The sequence below is a fragment of the Thunnus albacares genome, chromosome 4 (assembly GCF_914725855.1).
Source record: "Thunnus albacares chromosome 4, fThuAlb1.1, whole genome shotgun sequence".
In the NCBI taxonomy this organism is placed as follows: domain Eukaryota; kingdom Metazoa; phylum Chordata; class Actinopteri; order Scombriformes; family Scombridae; genus Thunnus; species Thunnus albacares.
The window spans coordinates 21,434,345-21,449,883 of NC_058109.1; the positions used below are offsets into that span (position 1 = coordinate 21,434,345).

Below are 15,539 nucleotides of genomic sequence, written 5' to 3' on the forward strand. Positions count from 1 at the left end.
ATACAGCGCAAGTGAGCAAGTGATTCTAAAACAAAAAGTATTGGTCAAAGACAGCATGTAGACATTTCAGTAGTATTTAGTGTCAACAATTCTTCCTCCAGAGAAACGTCTTTACAGTTTCCAGTCAGACAGAGTGTACTGGAATGAATTGGCATGATTTATATAAACACTTGTTTCCAGTGGCGTGATCTTAAATAAACACCGGAGGCCGTGGGCGGAGATGATTCTGAGTACAATTTGGTTGTAGTGCTGTGAGGTCAGTAGTAGTGCACACGTGGCCTTTCAGGCTTTCATATAGGGACTCGCAGCAAACACATATAAATAACATGGGAGAGATTAAACACAAACAGTACCTGTTGAATTTGCATACAACAAAAGACGAAAGTGCACCGATTTCCTGAAACATAAAAATGCAGACAGTGATTTGTGACAATGTTAGCTTCGAGGGAACAATCCACATACATTTGCACATTGAGGAGGTATTGTATGGTGAACAAAGGGAACTGAGAGGGGAAACACTATAAATCAAATACTGCTCAGCAGTAATAGAGGGCAACAGGAAAAAGCCTGACACATACAGTAATGTTACTTCAGAAGTAAGAAGATGATTCTGTTTACCAACAGCAAGACAAAAGTCCTTGATTTTTTTTTCCACCAGCAAAAAATCAGATATAAAAGAGCATGACCTAAAAATCAATGTAAAATCACAAGAAACCTCCATATTGACACAAAATGAACATAAAAACAAACTATCATTCAGATTCCTGGAGTTAGTGTATTTAAAAGGGATTAAAAATAGAACCTTTTTGTCCCGTATTTCAGGTAAAGTGTAAATAGTGGCGGCTGCTGCAAAGGACAAAGGTATATCTGAATGTTTTGAGGGACTGGAGCAACGTTCACTCTCATGGCAGATTACACTCGATGAACTAATCAATAGACAGCAGCTGCATTAAGAACAGGACACTACTATATAAATATACTACATGTACCACAGTGTTACATGCTGCATGTAGTATTTTGTGAGAATAATGTTCCTATCTGTGTCACTGGCAGCTGCAACACTCTACATCTAACACTCCATCCTAATGAAATACATTTATGTTAAATTATTCCAAACTGTTTGTTTTTTTTTGTTGCTAAAACTTGTTTTAACAGACCCTCAAAAAAAAAAAAAGCTTGTTGATTGGTAAGCACACTGCGGACCTGAGGTTTACAACAGCTTATGGGAAGTGCTCCAGGCAAGTGGTCCAAAGGTTACATCATATTTGGCAACGTGCCCTGAAGCTCCAGTGACTTTGAAGTCACAATACACCATGTTCAAAGTCAATGGGTTGCTTTTACGCCAGCTGTCTCAACTACTACATGCTTACATGGTAATCAGCAGACGGCTAAGCGACACTGTTGTAGCAGATCCAGATGGGTTACTTGCCTTCAAGGATTTCTAAGCGGTTTGAGATGTGCCTGTGTGGTGTCGGTGTGGCACAGAGAAACCTACACAATAACCTCACAAAAACACAAACTATTAACAAGATCTGGTCATTTCAGAATAAGTAAAAATAAGTAAAATACACTCCTAACCCTCCCAGCTTGCCCCATTACAAATACATTGAGAGCGAATGCTGCTTGTTAACTATTAAAGGACTCTGATCCAAGAGACTTTGAGGAAATATCAGCAACTGAAGTTTTAAAATATCAACTGGTTAATTACATGTCCTGCTATTGATTGCATACAAGTACAGAAAGTCCAAGGATCCTTGTTAGTACGGAGTGTAGAGAGGAGAAAACGGTTCAGGTAGGGCAGCAATAGCTGAGGACAAGACAGGAAAGGTGTTCTTGGTAGTTTGGCTGGGTAAGCGAGGTAGGGTTTGTCAGAAATCAAGTGGCTTCAAAAACTGGCAGGAGTGTTTATGGAATAATATTTTACAAAGTGCCACTCTCCATCATATTCTCTTTCTTTGTGCGTTCTTGGAAGAAGGCCCGGCGCCTTCCTCTCTGTGTGCTACGGTCCTGAGCCGGGTCCTCCGAGGTGCTGTTTCTCAGTGCTCTGCTGACTTGGCTCAGACTTTAATGTCCTCCTGGATGCTGAGCTGGGACAGGGTCTTTTTGATGCGCAGGGCCGTCAAGCGGGCAGCTCCATTAGTATACCAACACTCCCTCATAATCTTGCCCATAACCCGCAAGGCCTGGAACGACAGGAAGACAAAAGCTAGTGAGGATCAAGAGCTTATAATACAATATAAATTAAGTCGATGATATAAATATAGTTCAGGTAACTTGATATATTGCATCAGAGGGCTTTTGCAGAAAGACCTTGATCCTGTACAAGTGTTGCTCATTTATCTCGGAAATATCAATAAAGAGAAAGTTGCAAACAAAAAAGAAGATAGAAGAAGCTTTAAAGGACATCTTTGGTCTTATTTCAATGGCTGTGGCCAGTTTTTTTAGCAGTCGTGATCACATTGTTCTCACCAATGTAAATGATGAGATTTGGGAACAAATCAGCATCACGACAATAAAATCCAATGTGGTAAAGAAACACAATCAGGAACGATCAGCTCAAATATAGCCTGACCGAACAAAAAAACAAGAAATACCTTAAAATCTTGATAGATACGTACTGAACAAGACATTTTAAAGTTAAGAAATTAACTTGTGAGTGCTCTCAGGTGGACAAACTCTAAGAGAAACACTGTTTCCAAATGACCTCAAACATACTTTTGCCATTTCTGTACCATGTAGCCATTTATACTTACATGTTGGCCGACATATACACTGATACCATATCTCTGCAATAAGATAATACCAGATCAACTTTACTACATCTAAACCACTTTTTGGAGGTAAAACCAAGAGTGAGCACACCTGAAATGTGCATCGCTCATGGCACAGATGCCACAGTGTTCCTAGACTTCCTCTTAATCCGGTGAGTACAATGTTATTATGACAGATATGAATGATGGCAAAAATACTAAATCAAGACCCTAGTTGTAATAAACTGGACTTGCACCATAAAACAGTGCAGATCTTGAAAAATTACAAAAATTCGGTTTCAAACAGTTTTCATCACCTCGTAGCTCTGCCACCAATTTGGGATGTTGGGTCGTAGCTTTTGGTCACATACCACCTTTCTCATCTCCTCTATGGAAGGGTCAGAAGGTACCAGGTCATAGTAGGGCAGCTGGTACTCTTCATGGATACCTGATAGCACAAGACAACGTTGAGGTCAGATCAGTGCTGCGATCTCAGTTGTTACATTGAGCAAAAAAAACAAACACAGGTTGAGTAACCAGAGTAAAAACATAAGAGTCTGACCTCCACTGTTACAGCGGCGTGCAATCTCCCAGTAGACCAGCCCCAGAGCGTAGATATCTGCACATTTGAATGAGTCAAAGTGTCTCATGTTGATAGTCTCATCCAGCACCTCTGGAGCCATGTACCTGTGAGACGTACAAAACAATCCCAGTTTGTAATCATGTACAGAATTAGATGGGAAAGATATCTGTGAGAAAGGACGGTCAGTGTTAGGTCAGGAAATGAAGGTGGGTGTGTTGACACAGACCTCTTGGTGCCCACCCTTTGATTAGGGGCGATGTCGATGGTGTCTGTGGCAGAGTCGTGACGGACAGCCAAACCCAGGTCAGCGATCGCACAGGTGCAGTTCTTCTTCACAAGGATGTTCTTGGACTTCAGGTCTCGGTGGGCGATGCCTGGCTTTCCTATCAAGACATAAATGAACATGACAATCACTTGTGGATTCTTATATTCTGTTTTCAATTTGTTTTTCAACATGTCAATCGCATTTGGAAAACTAGAGACTAGAACATGTTATACAATTTTCACTTTTTGGGCATTACATGAGAGCAAAATAATTTTCCTGAGCCATACTAAAGGTATACAGTATATAGTTGTAGAAATTCAGTGCAAATTCTACACACTTTGAGACATTTACCATTTATTTCTCCTTTTTAATTGCACAAGTTGCCATCTTGCAACAGACATATTGAGACATCCCTTCAATAATAGAAGGACATCTCCAAGAACTAATTTATAAAGTTTTTTTAAGTTTCTATATACTGTTGTGACATATTCATAGGATGACTCAATCCAATTACATCTTGCACAGATCAGTGGTCAACATGAATGTCCTTGTGCCAGTCTGTGGTGTCTGAGAAATGTGTTTCTTTTAAATGGGAAATCTATACAACCAGCACTAAAGACGGTAGAAAAAAAGCTTTGTTGATAGAAACATCTCTCAATTTAAAAGTTTTTTTTCAGATGGTAAACACGCTTTTTTTGCTTGTGTTATTGCCCAAATTAACCCGTAAGATCAGAAGTGTGGAACTGCCTGGAAGAACCAATTCAATGGTAGCACTTTAATTAATTCAGAGAAATCATAAAAATAATTCAAGTACTGGTAGCTGCTGCAGAAACAGATGAGAAAGTAATGTGGGGTGTGGAGCTTCGGCTGTAACTAACCTACAGTATGTGAATAAATGTATTTATGAACTAAAGAGCAGACTTGACTTGCTCAGGTCTGGAGGTATTTGAGGAGTTATTGAAATAGACTGTGGTTGAACAATGAACAGACCTAGCTGGTTTGACGTTTATGTGTGACAATTTCTAAGAACACATTTTATTAGAATCGGAAGTCATGAAAAATGTAAAGTATGGTTCAATACAAATGTACAATTATACAGCACAAAAACAGAAACACTACCTTGTGTTCCAAGAATCTCCATGTGCAGATGTGCCAGGCCACTGGCAGCTGACAAGGCCAGTTTGATCATTCCTTCAGCAGTGACAGGGTAACGGTTCAGGTAGTCAAACAGAGAGCCGTATTCATGGTAGTCTGACACCAACCACAGCTGGGTCCATGTGCCATTGTCTGAGCAAGATATAGAAGTATAGAGACAAAGAAGAAATGATACGTTTACTTGAAGTGATTAATTAGTTTAGATGAGCTATACAAAACAAGTAAAACACAACAACCCTAAATTGTATGTTATTAATTTATTCTTTGACTAAGAATGCAAGATGTTACAGGTTTGCACCTTTGTTGTCAGCAGCTATAAAGCCCAGGATGTTCTCATGGCGGAGCATGATGGTCTGATAGATTTCAGCCTCACGGAACCAAGAGCGCTCTTCTCTGGACGAGAAGATCTTCACTGCCACATCACCACCCCTCCAACGTCCGCGCCACACCTCGCCGAAACGCCCCTTACCAATGATCTCCTGGAGGACGATTGTCCTGGCCACAGTCCGCTGGACAAACAGAGGCAGACCTGTTCAGAGCAGAAGAGAATAGAGACCAGTCACATGATTTGAACATAACAAAACCAGTGTGAACTACAACACGAGTGTCGACCCGCAGCTACATTATAATAGTGTGCACTGACCTGAGCCTGAACCAGATGTGGACAGGTCGTAAATGAGGTCCTGCAGGGTCCTGTCTTTGGCTAGGTAGAGGTGGTCACAGGAGGGGTCCTCAACCTCCAGCCTCTGCCTGTGGCTGTAGGCTCTCTGGTGGTACTGATACACGAACACGCCCACCAGCAGCAGCAGACACAGCAGGAACAGCGGCCCCGCAATCACAGCGACTAGTTCCACCAGACCCCATGTCCCACCTGGGCCGTAGCCTCCCCCAAGTCCCGACTGGGTTGTCACTGAAAAGAGACCACAAGTGAATTAATATGTGGTGACTGCAACCCAATACAAATATGAAACTGACTGCTTTCCCTGATATGAACTGCTTCATGTCCTTGAAGGATGACAGTGAAAAGCTTTTGGCTGGGCAGACAATTAGAAAACTGAGTCTATATTAATTGACGGTTGCATTCATTGACATTGATTATTTCCAGTTATTTCACAAAGAAATACTCAAATATGTATACTCAAAGGAAAAGCAGCTACAAGAAGTGTACTAATACTTTAAAAGGTCTGCTCAACCCCCCCCCCCCCCCCCCCCCCCCAACCAAACTGAACATACTCAACTGCCTTCCACCTGGTCCCTGCCTCTTAGATTTTTTTTCCCATTTGGTAATTGTTTTGTAGCAAGGGTTGTAGGCTAACTGGGATTATCGTGCCAAGTTACTTATGTTTACTTATATATTTTCTTGTTCCTTAACAAGCGACAGGGTTCGTTATTCTCCTGTCTGGCGCCCGACAATTTGCATTTTAAGTAACTATTTCAGTACCCTACGCTACACCGCACTCAATGAGTACGAGAGCCTGCGAACCAGGTAGAGCCGCTTTGGGTTCAAATATCAGTCACTTTGTTTACACCAGGTGCTGCTTTTTGGTTCAAAACCTCATCTAAACTTGTGTTTTATGTTCATACTGCCAAACCTTCCTGTCACAATATTTCACACCGACACTCTTATCTTCATACACTATGCAAAATATCTAACCACACTGCACAATGGGAAATGCTCATATTCACACAAAAAGCGTGTTTACAAACTCGCAGGAACTGAGATGCTTTAGATAACATCACAGACAATGTTAGCTGTGTATGAATGCGGGCTGTAACTAGGCCACAGAGTCAGTTTCAGGGGTAAAGTTGAAGACTGGGGGTTGACTCGCTGCATGTTAGGAGCAGGAGTGATAAATGTAAAAACTGATCATCTGTCTTGTGCAACACTTCACAGTTCTTACCGGAGGGCACTTTGAGGTCAATGCTGTTGCAGTAGTCAGTGTAGCAGCAGTGGATGTTGAGTAAGCCCTCTGCGCCGAGGCAGTAGAATGGTTGTCCAGGGGGCACGAGTTTATCCCGCGTGATGCAAATCCGAATGTGCTGTTCTTGGCCATCAATGAAGGAAGTGGAGGCCATGCAGGCCCCGTCGGTCTCGCACTGGGAGCCAGTCTTGTCACACTGGGCGGTGGTGCAGTTACACCAAAGAGCTGCATAGACAGAGGGCAAAAAAGAAGCAACACAGTGGGAAATATGATCATTTGCATGATTCAGAGTTTTGGAGTTTGGTCTGCAAGCGCTGCAAATTCATACTGTGTGTACAGGCTGCGAATTAACCGTTGAAAAACATCAGCAGTCAGTCAAAACTATTAGCAAAGTATTTTCTTCGAAGCTGTACAGGATTGTACATCATACTTATGAGGGCAGTAACAGCCAGTTGTGACAATTTGCAAAACACCATTAAGGTTACTTCTATTCTGGTTTCTTTAGCTTGTAACACTTTAGGTTTTAGTCATCAAAGATAATGGCAACAGGATCAATTAGCTTTGTAAAAGGCACCAGTGAGGTTGAAAAGTAAAGCAGTACAACCCTTTTAATATATAAGGGTTAAAAGGGAAGGCTTTCAGATGACTAATATCTTGCAAAGATGACAGAGAGGGAGGATGGTGCTGGCATGTCCAGGAAGCAGAGGAAGTGTTGGAGGTGGGGTGTGTTGTCGGGTGACATGGGCTTTAGGAGAATGGGTGGAGGGTTTATGTGAGGGCATGTAGGAGCAGGGAGTAAATGACCAGCTGTGACTGTCATTAGACTAACAAGAGAACGAGACTTCCTCTGTGAAAGTAGGAGTAATGTTATTAAGACGCAGACATGATGTGACATTCCAGTAATTCTGAAAAAAAAAAAACCCCGAGTGGATTCTCAGCAGAAAATCGCCTGACTAGAGCCCGTCTTGGATGTGTTTGTTAGAAAAACCAACACCCACGTCTACGTCAAACGGGAGGAATATACTGTTAATGTGTTTCAACATCTTTTGACTCACACAAAGACAACACCTACGTAGCGGATGCTGGTGGGTCAAGAAACGAGAAACAAAGTGACTAGAGAAGAAATAAGGAAGATTAATGCTGACTAAACATGAAATGAGACTAACATTTCAGACTTTCCACGGCTATAAATGTCACAACTTCAGTCTTTATTAGGCTGATTGTTTTAAGCCACAAAGAAGAACTCAGAGAAGAAATAATCAAGTATTTCAAAACATGACATACTGCCAAGACCACTGTGGTAAAAAGGAAACAGGCAAAAGCAAAAATATTTCAAGTGATCAAAGCAAATCACAATGTATATAATGTTTCCTTGCGAAATATCATAACAGTTAATATCATCACTGCAACTCTGCTGAGTCTTTTCAGATTTCAACGTGAACAGAGCAGGATTGAGACGCTATACTTTACAACATCATGTCTTACAGCCTGCTCCCTGCTATTAAATACAACAACGAGAACAGAAATAAGACATCTCAGTGTGCACAATACAGAACACAGAGTGGGGATTTGAAGAAATGTGCGATATAATCACATCGTTTAACACATAGCAATGACAGAGGGACGGAGAAGGAACAGTTTCCACGTCTCGTAACATCACTCTGTCCACTCTGGGTGGGTGATTAGATGATATGTACCTTAAAATTAGAGAAATCTGTTAATGGTTTATACTGTGGCAACTATTCCTGTAACATCTCTGGTTGTATTTGGTCATTGTGGACAATATTGCAAATCACTGTGCAAAGAAGCTGAGTATAGGTAACGGACAAAACAGCACGGAAGAGGATGCAACATTTGGGCAAACCAAGGGCTAGGACTGCCTTATGGCAATGTTGGATTTACAGGAGTTCTGCATCAGTTTGAAGAATTATCTATATTTTTCGGATGTTGAAATTCACCAGATAAACCCAAGATAGACATCCCCACAATTTCCAATCTGATTATTTTATCTAAATGTTTTCTCAGTTGAATTTCTAGGAAATTGTCAGTATCACATTATTACAACTTACACTTGCATTTACCATAACAGGATATTACTCTGCCTTATCAGATAACAAGTCACGCATCACATTAACTAGAGCCAGACCGATATCTCAGCCGGGCTGGTACATCAGCCAATATTAGCTCATTGCAGATATATTGGTATCTGTATAGGCTATATGTATATATGTCCACTGATAAATGACATGAAATTAAAATAAAGAAATGGCAAAGATATGTTTTGAAACAGTGCCACCTTTTTTGTAGTTTGTACAACAGAGAGTGGTTTATTTTTCAGCTGCAAAATGTCCTGCTCAGTGTGTTTCTTGGTCGCAATTTAAAAACAAAAACAAACAAATTTAAAGGTGCCTCATCAAAAACACTGATTTATGTTATGGGTTGTGTAAAGAAAATTAATATCTATTTGATAAGCTCTCAAATATCAATATCAGTATCGGCCTCCAAAATCTGATATAAGTCAGGTTGTATAATAAACCTGCTGCTAAACATACTTTTACATAAAAGCAAGAACAAAATACTGCTGAAAACTAGTGAAGACGCTCCAAATCATGATAAACTGTGCAATAATAATAACCAGACTTTTACCAGGTGAGATATATATACAGAAACTTGTCTCAGCAATACAGCATTAAACAGCTGTATCATCTGTCTCTGTAGCTGCACAGAAAGAAGAGTTTTACATGAGTTTGAGCCTGGATGCTGCACACCTGAGATTATTATTGTCTGACCACCAGTCATATGAAAACATTACTGACACACACAGTAACATCCTCATGCCATCATTAGTTCATTGCACGCCAGAATAATATTACTGTGTTGCAGAGAGGCTTAGAAAAGAAAAGGTTTTAGGGTGAATACACATCCTCAGTCACGTATTTATCATTACTACAAAAATAAGCTGTCTGGCTCCAAATCTGACCAAAGACTGTCTCTGTTTTACAGCAGAGCTCATATATAAATGCTTCGGGCTAGCTTAAGTAGCTCGAAAGCGGAAGAAAGACGATGAGATCAGTGTTAGCTGCATTTACATGAAAGCCATTCATGTAACACCCGTGTAGTAAGTTAAATTAAAGACGACTGAGCTGTTTTCCTTTCTATGGGTCAATACAGTTTGTTGTCTGGCTCGGCGAGCTAGCTTAGCTAACATTAGCTGGCAGCTAACTCCACATTCGTTCGCCGTGATGATGATGATGATGATGACAGCGGTCCTGAGCTTATGAACGAAACGAAACAAAACAAAACAAGTTACTCACCCTCGCTGGTTCCGTACAGGACAGCCTGAACAACCACCACTAACGACACTCGTAAACTAGCCATGATCAATGAATTCCCGGTGCATGATCGCACCGCATCATCGCACATTTAGCTAACTAGTTAGCTGCCGTTAGATGTGGCGAGGCGTGATGATGACAGCTAACCTGTCAGTGCTCAGACTGCAGCTCAGTGACAGTAACATGCTCCACCAGCAGGCAGCAGCACACACACACACACACACACACACACACACACACACACACACACACACACACACACACACACAGGGTGGAGATTTAAGAGGTCAGTATCTATCTATCTATCTATCTATCTATCTATCTATCTATCTATCTATCTGTCTGTCTGTCTGTCTATCCATCTATCTATCTATAAATACATTTTAAAATTTAAATTTTTTATTTAATTTTAGCACTGCTTTGTGTATTACATTATTACCATTACCTTATTCTTGTCCTATTTTTATTCTTCTATGTTGCATTTGTGGGAGCAAACACAAAGACACCTTCTTTGTATACTTGCATGCATGGCTAATAAACAGATTCTGATACCTTGAGAGATACAAACACATAACATATCACATAAATATTGGTCTACAAGGTCACTCATAGATGGCGCTTTTGTCAACAGGTCCCTTGTACAGAGCTACATTCCCTTCTCAGAGGCAGAATTAGCATCTAATTGCTGTGAGATTATTCCCAAATTTATTAGAGAAATGGAGCAAAGGCTGCCTCTGTAGCTATCGTTGACATTAAGGTCACATTGACTGATCTTTTATCTATTTTTATTTGTAACTTGAGGGCATCAGAACAAGCTGAAAATACATTGACATACAGGTATTGCCACCTTATAAAGTTGCAGCCTATTTTCGAATCCTGCAGAAACGGAGGAACATTATCATTCATTGGAGAAGTCCATTATTCACTCCTTTTATCTCCTTCGACTCCTGAGGGAAATATCCGGCTCTTTAGAAACTAAATGCTCCACAAAATGTTCACCAGCAAGTCGTTAAATTTGTCGGTCTGTAGTTGGTTTATCAGAGCTTTTCTGCTGAAAACAGCTTCCTCCTCGAATAAAGACTGATGAGAGTGGAGTTGTGGGCAGGAAAAGCAACACAATGAGCTGAAACACTCTCCTCTTAAACATGTAGAGTCCATGTACTGCCATTTGATGGTAACTCCTTGTGGGTTCATCACTACAAACAAACAAAAATCATCTTTCACATCACACATAGTCATTTGATCCTTGACTAGTGCAGCTTTGAACACCAATGAATGAACTGATACTCCTTTACTGCCTTATATTTATTTGTCATTTCAAGCAAATTAAATCCATGCACTCATAGAGTTAATAAAAGCAGGATATGTCATATGGATATGTTATTGGCAATATCAGAAAATGGCAATCAAATTTACAGTAAAAGTTGAATGAGAGGATTACACAGATCCTCCATTTTGATACATGTTAGCTACATATTGTACAATATTTACATCTGGTTACATTCAATACATAATTTTGATTTTTTTTTTTAAGCTAGCTATTTACAAAGAAAAAGCTCATTTTTGTCTTCTTTGGATTCTCTAAATGTCAAATAAGTTCATAGAAAATAAACTTTTTCTCAGACTAACTCAAAATATATATATTTCTCTCTGTTTTAGGCATTAGAAGCTGTATGATTCAAACTCCTGAAGAGTCTTTGCAGCACCTGTTTGAGGTTTTCTGTCATTCAGTTTTGGAAAGGAAAAAAGATCCCTGTGGGTTTTAGGTTGCTGAATATTTCCAAGATATTTGATAGTTTCAAGCCCTGAGTTGAACACATTTTAACCTCTAAACATCCACCGGGTCTCTGGTGACCAACTTAAGCCAGTTGTAAATAGCTTAGCACCATGCAGTTATGAGTAAAAGTAACTGGCACAATTTGGCCACTCAGAGACATTTTGGAGAGGTTTGTGGACACCAGTGACACCACAAACTAAAAGCTTCTTAGCACCAATGAGGTTAGGCCTAGAGGTCTGGACTTTTATACAGATGTGGCTGACAAGATGTAGAAGGTACGTGGTGATTTGTGTAGTTCTGGCAGTTATTGTTATTCAAATATGACTCATTATAGATGAGGGCCAAAAACACTTTTTTGAGCCATATTTGAACTGATGTAGTTTTGGTTGTGTGGTAGCCACATGCTAAACAAGCACCTTTCCAGAAACTAGAAGATGTTACTTTTCAAATGAAGTCTAATACATGCATTTTGGCCCCACAGTTCTTCTGTCATAAGCTTTTCCATTTGGCTATGCCAAATAGGCGAAAATTAAAAAAAAAAAAAAAAACGGTGGATGTTAAGAGGTTACAAAACACAGAGGAGAAGTTACAGAGGAGCAGCCCTTTTTTGAGTCTCTTATTTTTTGGTCTTCTTGTTCTCTTTTTCTTTTCTCTTCTCCTTTTTCTCTTTCTCTGACTTGTCCTTCTCCACTCTCTCCTTCTCCTTCTTCTTCTCCTCCCTGATCTCCTTGTACTTCCACTTGGGTGGTTCCAGGAAGCCCTTATCCTTCTTCTTCTTCTTCTTTTCTTTCTTTGGCGTCGCCTCTGAAGGCCTGTTGATGCTGATCTTTGGGATGCAGCCAGAAGGGAACACACTGTTCCTTCTCGCCATACTGCGGGGAATAAATTTAGCAGCAACTTTGGTAGAGGCCAATGACAGGATGCTTCCTCTCCGCTCAGTTTCAGCACAGCACGTCGTAGCGATGGACTCTGCAGAGTGGATTGAGGGGACGATGTGTGATATTGAGCCGTTGCTGTGGCACACCGAATATTCTTCTAATTCCTTCTCTGGGTGTTTCTTCACCAGCTCCGGCACAGCCAGGCGCCTCTTCCCCACCTCTGGAGGGCTCGTAGGGCAGAGTGGACGGCATCCAGTTGTAATGAGGGGACTGTGGACGCTGGTGGTGATGCGCACCATGTGGTCCAAGACCCCATCATCCTGGGGGTCACGAGGAAATCTGAATGCGAATGTGGTTTTGATCCGCTGGGTAATTTTTTCCCTGGGACTTTTCTCAGCCATGGCCTTGGCTACCAGCTCCTTGAGCTCAGGCCACTCAGGGATGTAACTTTCACAGAACTGCTCAGCTTTTGGCCGCATTTTAAGGCGGCGGAGACGTTGCAGGGTCTCATAACGACCTGTTTTCAGAGCCCAGTCCTGAGCACCTTTTCCTTTTGTGGAATCTACTGCATTGAGGTCAGCCCCTGGAAAGAGAAATGGTAGAGCAGAGGAATGAGGAGAGCAAGAGTTAATTTTTATTATGAAATTAATTTTAATGTTTTTTATCAACAAAGAGCTCAGGCCTTTTTTCACGACTGACATTTAGACTTGTCATAGCACAGGTGCCATTAATAACACTAACGATGGCTACAGTTAACAAGTAAATGTCCCACTAAGCCACACTAGTTAGTAAAGCACACACAAACCCAGGACCCAGAAACGGGAAGAACTAAATTTAATGTGACTATCATTAATGATTTATGGCACCTGTGCATTTTCTGCTATAATGTCAACATCTCTACCCTTAAAAACACAGGTTAATGACATAAACAATGACATAAATAATGACAATATATAATGCAATTTAGTCAGTTTGGAGAGATTGCAGCAATTACAGTTATACAATAGACCAAATTTATATTATATTATAAAGTGTAGGCCACATATTTAATAACATAAAACAAGAAGACCTCACCCTAAGGTAAGAGTACTGCAACCTCTTTATGCATTTTGTTATTTCAGAGGATCTTAACCTTGTTTTAGTCAAATCTTGCCCTCCATGAAATGTAATAAAGTTTAGTTTAGTTTTTAGAGTGCAATACTAACATGATTCCTCAGGAGGTTAATGTAAATTGTTACCTTTCTTATCAACTTAAATTTACTGATATAAAATTTCAATACATAAGTTGTATGAATTTCATATAACTAATAATATACACTGGCACATGTCTTACTTTAATTACTTTCAGGACGAACATATCAAAGGTGAACTAAAAAGCTAAAAAAGACATCACTGATATTTACAATATATAAAAAAACTGGCACTGACGCACGTATCATCATCATCAAGGTTAACATGACAACTTACTGTAATATGGATCAAATTGTTGAGACCTAGCTGCAATGTTAAATAGTAAATTTTGACTAGTGGAGATTTTAGGAAACGTGCCGCCTAAAAATAGCAGTACAATTGGCTAATCTACAACTAGCCTGCAAGACTAGTAAATCACAGATTACTGGAGGGTGTGTTTAGGTGTGATAATGTCCTCAGAATGATCCCTTAAACCGGTCTGGCATCAGTGGCACATTGACTCACGAACAGAGTTAGCAGGCTTCAAATATAGACAGATAAACCGTGGGGTCATCTATTCTCACCACCAGTGCTCTAAGGGTTCATTTAGAGCTGTAAGAGTCCTGGATTATGAGATAATGTTAATCTATTAATATCAGCAACTCCTGTATGAGTTCAGCATTGCCACTAGTGGATGAATAAGCCAGAATAATGTTTGTAAAAGTCAGATCTTTGAATGCCTCCAGCCCTGTCATAAAAACTGGACTAACATCTGAGCAATACAAATGTACACTAGTTTAGATTTAGAGACAAACATTACTTTATATGTGCATTTTGTGACTCATGAAAAGGTTAGGGACTCTCACATTAAAGACTCTAGAGACCATAAATGAGAGATGATATACTGTGCCTTAATTTAACAAGCAATGCGTCCAATAAAAAGTCATTGAAGTCATCAAAGTCATTGAAATCATTTGTGCCCAAAAGTTCATAGCTGTGTGCTTGTACGTACCAGCCATAAGAAGGGCAGCCATCACATCACTGCGACCGGTCATAGCAGCTTTGATGAGGGCTGTGAAACCACGACAGTCCTTTACTTCAGTGTCTACACCAGGATAGTAGTTTAGGAGATACATGACTGTGTTGATATGACCTGCGGAGAAATACACACAATTCAGAGATCAGATCATCAGTTTGTCACAAAACATTTGAAAGCTGATTTTTGTTGCTAACAAAACTCAATGAATTCAATTGCCTCAGATGAAGATGATGGTTGGGCATTGGTTTCCATTGAAGACATTGGTTTCCGGTTTATAGAAGTCATACATGCAATACATTATATTTGCTGCTGTGAAATGACACCCTCATTGAAGTAGCTTGATTGTTGGTGTTGTACTTTACTGGTTTATCTACTGAACTTGATCTTTGACGTATGCATGCAGGTTCAAATCAATCATGAAATTAACATTTGTATTACACTTTGTCGGTGTTAACAAACCTTTCTGTTAATGTTTGGTGTGTAGGTGCGACTTACCTGCTTGGGATGCGATCATCAGTGCGGTGTTGCCTTCATTGTCCTGGTGGTTTATGTCTAGAAAAGGACAGCTGTGAAGCCCATATACAATGTCCACGAAACCTTTGCAGCAAGCCACCATCAAGCCATTCTGTTGGAAATAGTCAACGGTAAGGATCAATGACATTGTTGAA

At 40.3% G+C, this 15,539-nt stretch overlaps 3 protein-coding genes across 6 annotated transcripts in view; 1 reads left to right on the forward strand and 2 right to left on the reverse strand.

Moving 5' to 3' along the window:
* Window positions 1–60: 60 nt before the first annotated feature.
* LOC122980243 (activin receptor type-1B-like) lies at window positions 61–10,192 on the reverse strand. The gene is made up of 9 exons (XM_044348053.1): window positions 9,990–10,192; window positions 6,655–6,900; window positions 5,397–5,663; window positions 5,052–5,282; window positions 4,718–4,885; window positions 3,560–3,716; window positions 3,313–3,437; window positions 3,068–3,198; window positions 61–2,183 (listed from the first exon to the last, which is right to left on the reverse strand). Exons 1-9 carry the CDS (start codon window positions 10,096–10,098, stop codon window positions 2,058–2,060), a joined length of 1,560 nt encoding a protein of 519 aa, XP_044203988.1. The 5' UTR covers window positions 10,099–10,192; the 3' UTR covers window positions 61–2,057.
* A 2,119-nt stretch (window positions 10,193–12,311) lies between these two features.
* On the reverse strand, window positions 12,312–15,509 carry ankrd33ab (ankyrin repeat domain 33Ab). The gene is made up of 3 exons (XM_044348054.1): window positions 15,367–15,509; window positions 14,845–14,985; window positions 12,312–13,245 (listed from the first exon to the last, which is right to left on the reverse strand). Exons 1-3 carry the CDS (start codon window positions 15,485–15,487, stop codon window positions 12,401–12,403), a joined length of 1,107 nt encoding a protein of 368 aa, XP_044203989.1. The 5' UTR covers window positions 15,488–15,509; the 3' UTR covers window positions 12,312–12,400.
* arhgef25b (Rho guanine nucleotide exchange factor (GEF) 25b) overlaps window positions 15,425–15,539 on the forward strand; it is a 30,528-nt gene continuing 30,413 nt past the window's right edge. For all 4 annotated transcript variants that reach the window (XM_044348042.1, XM_044348044.1, XM_044348046.1 and 1 more), the window contains exon 1: window positions 15,425–15,515. The gene's annotated coding sequence lies outside the window, so the exon portion shown is untranslated. The remainder of the gene's footprint in view (window positions 15,516–15,539) is intronic.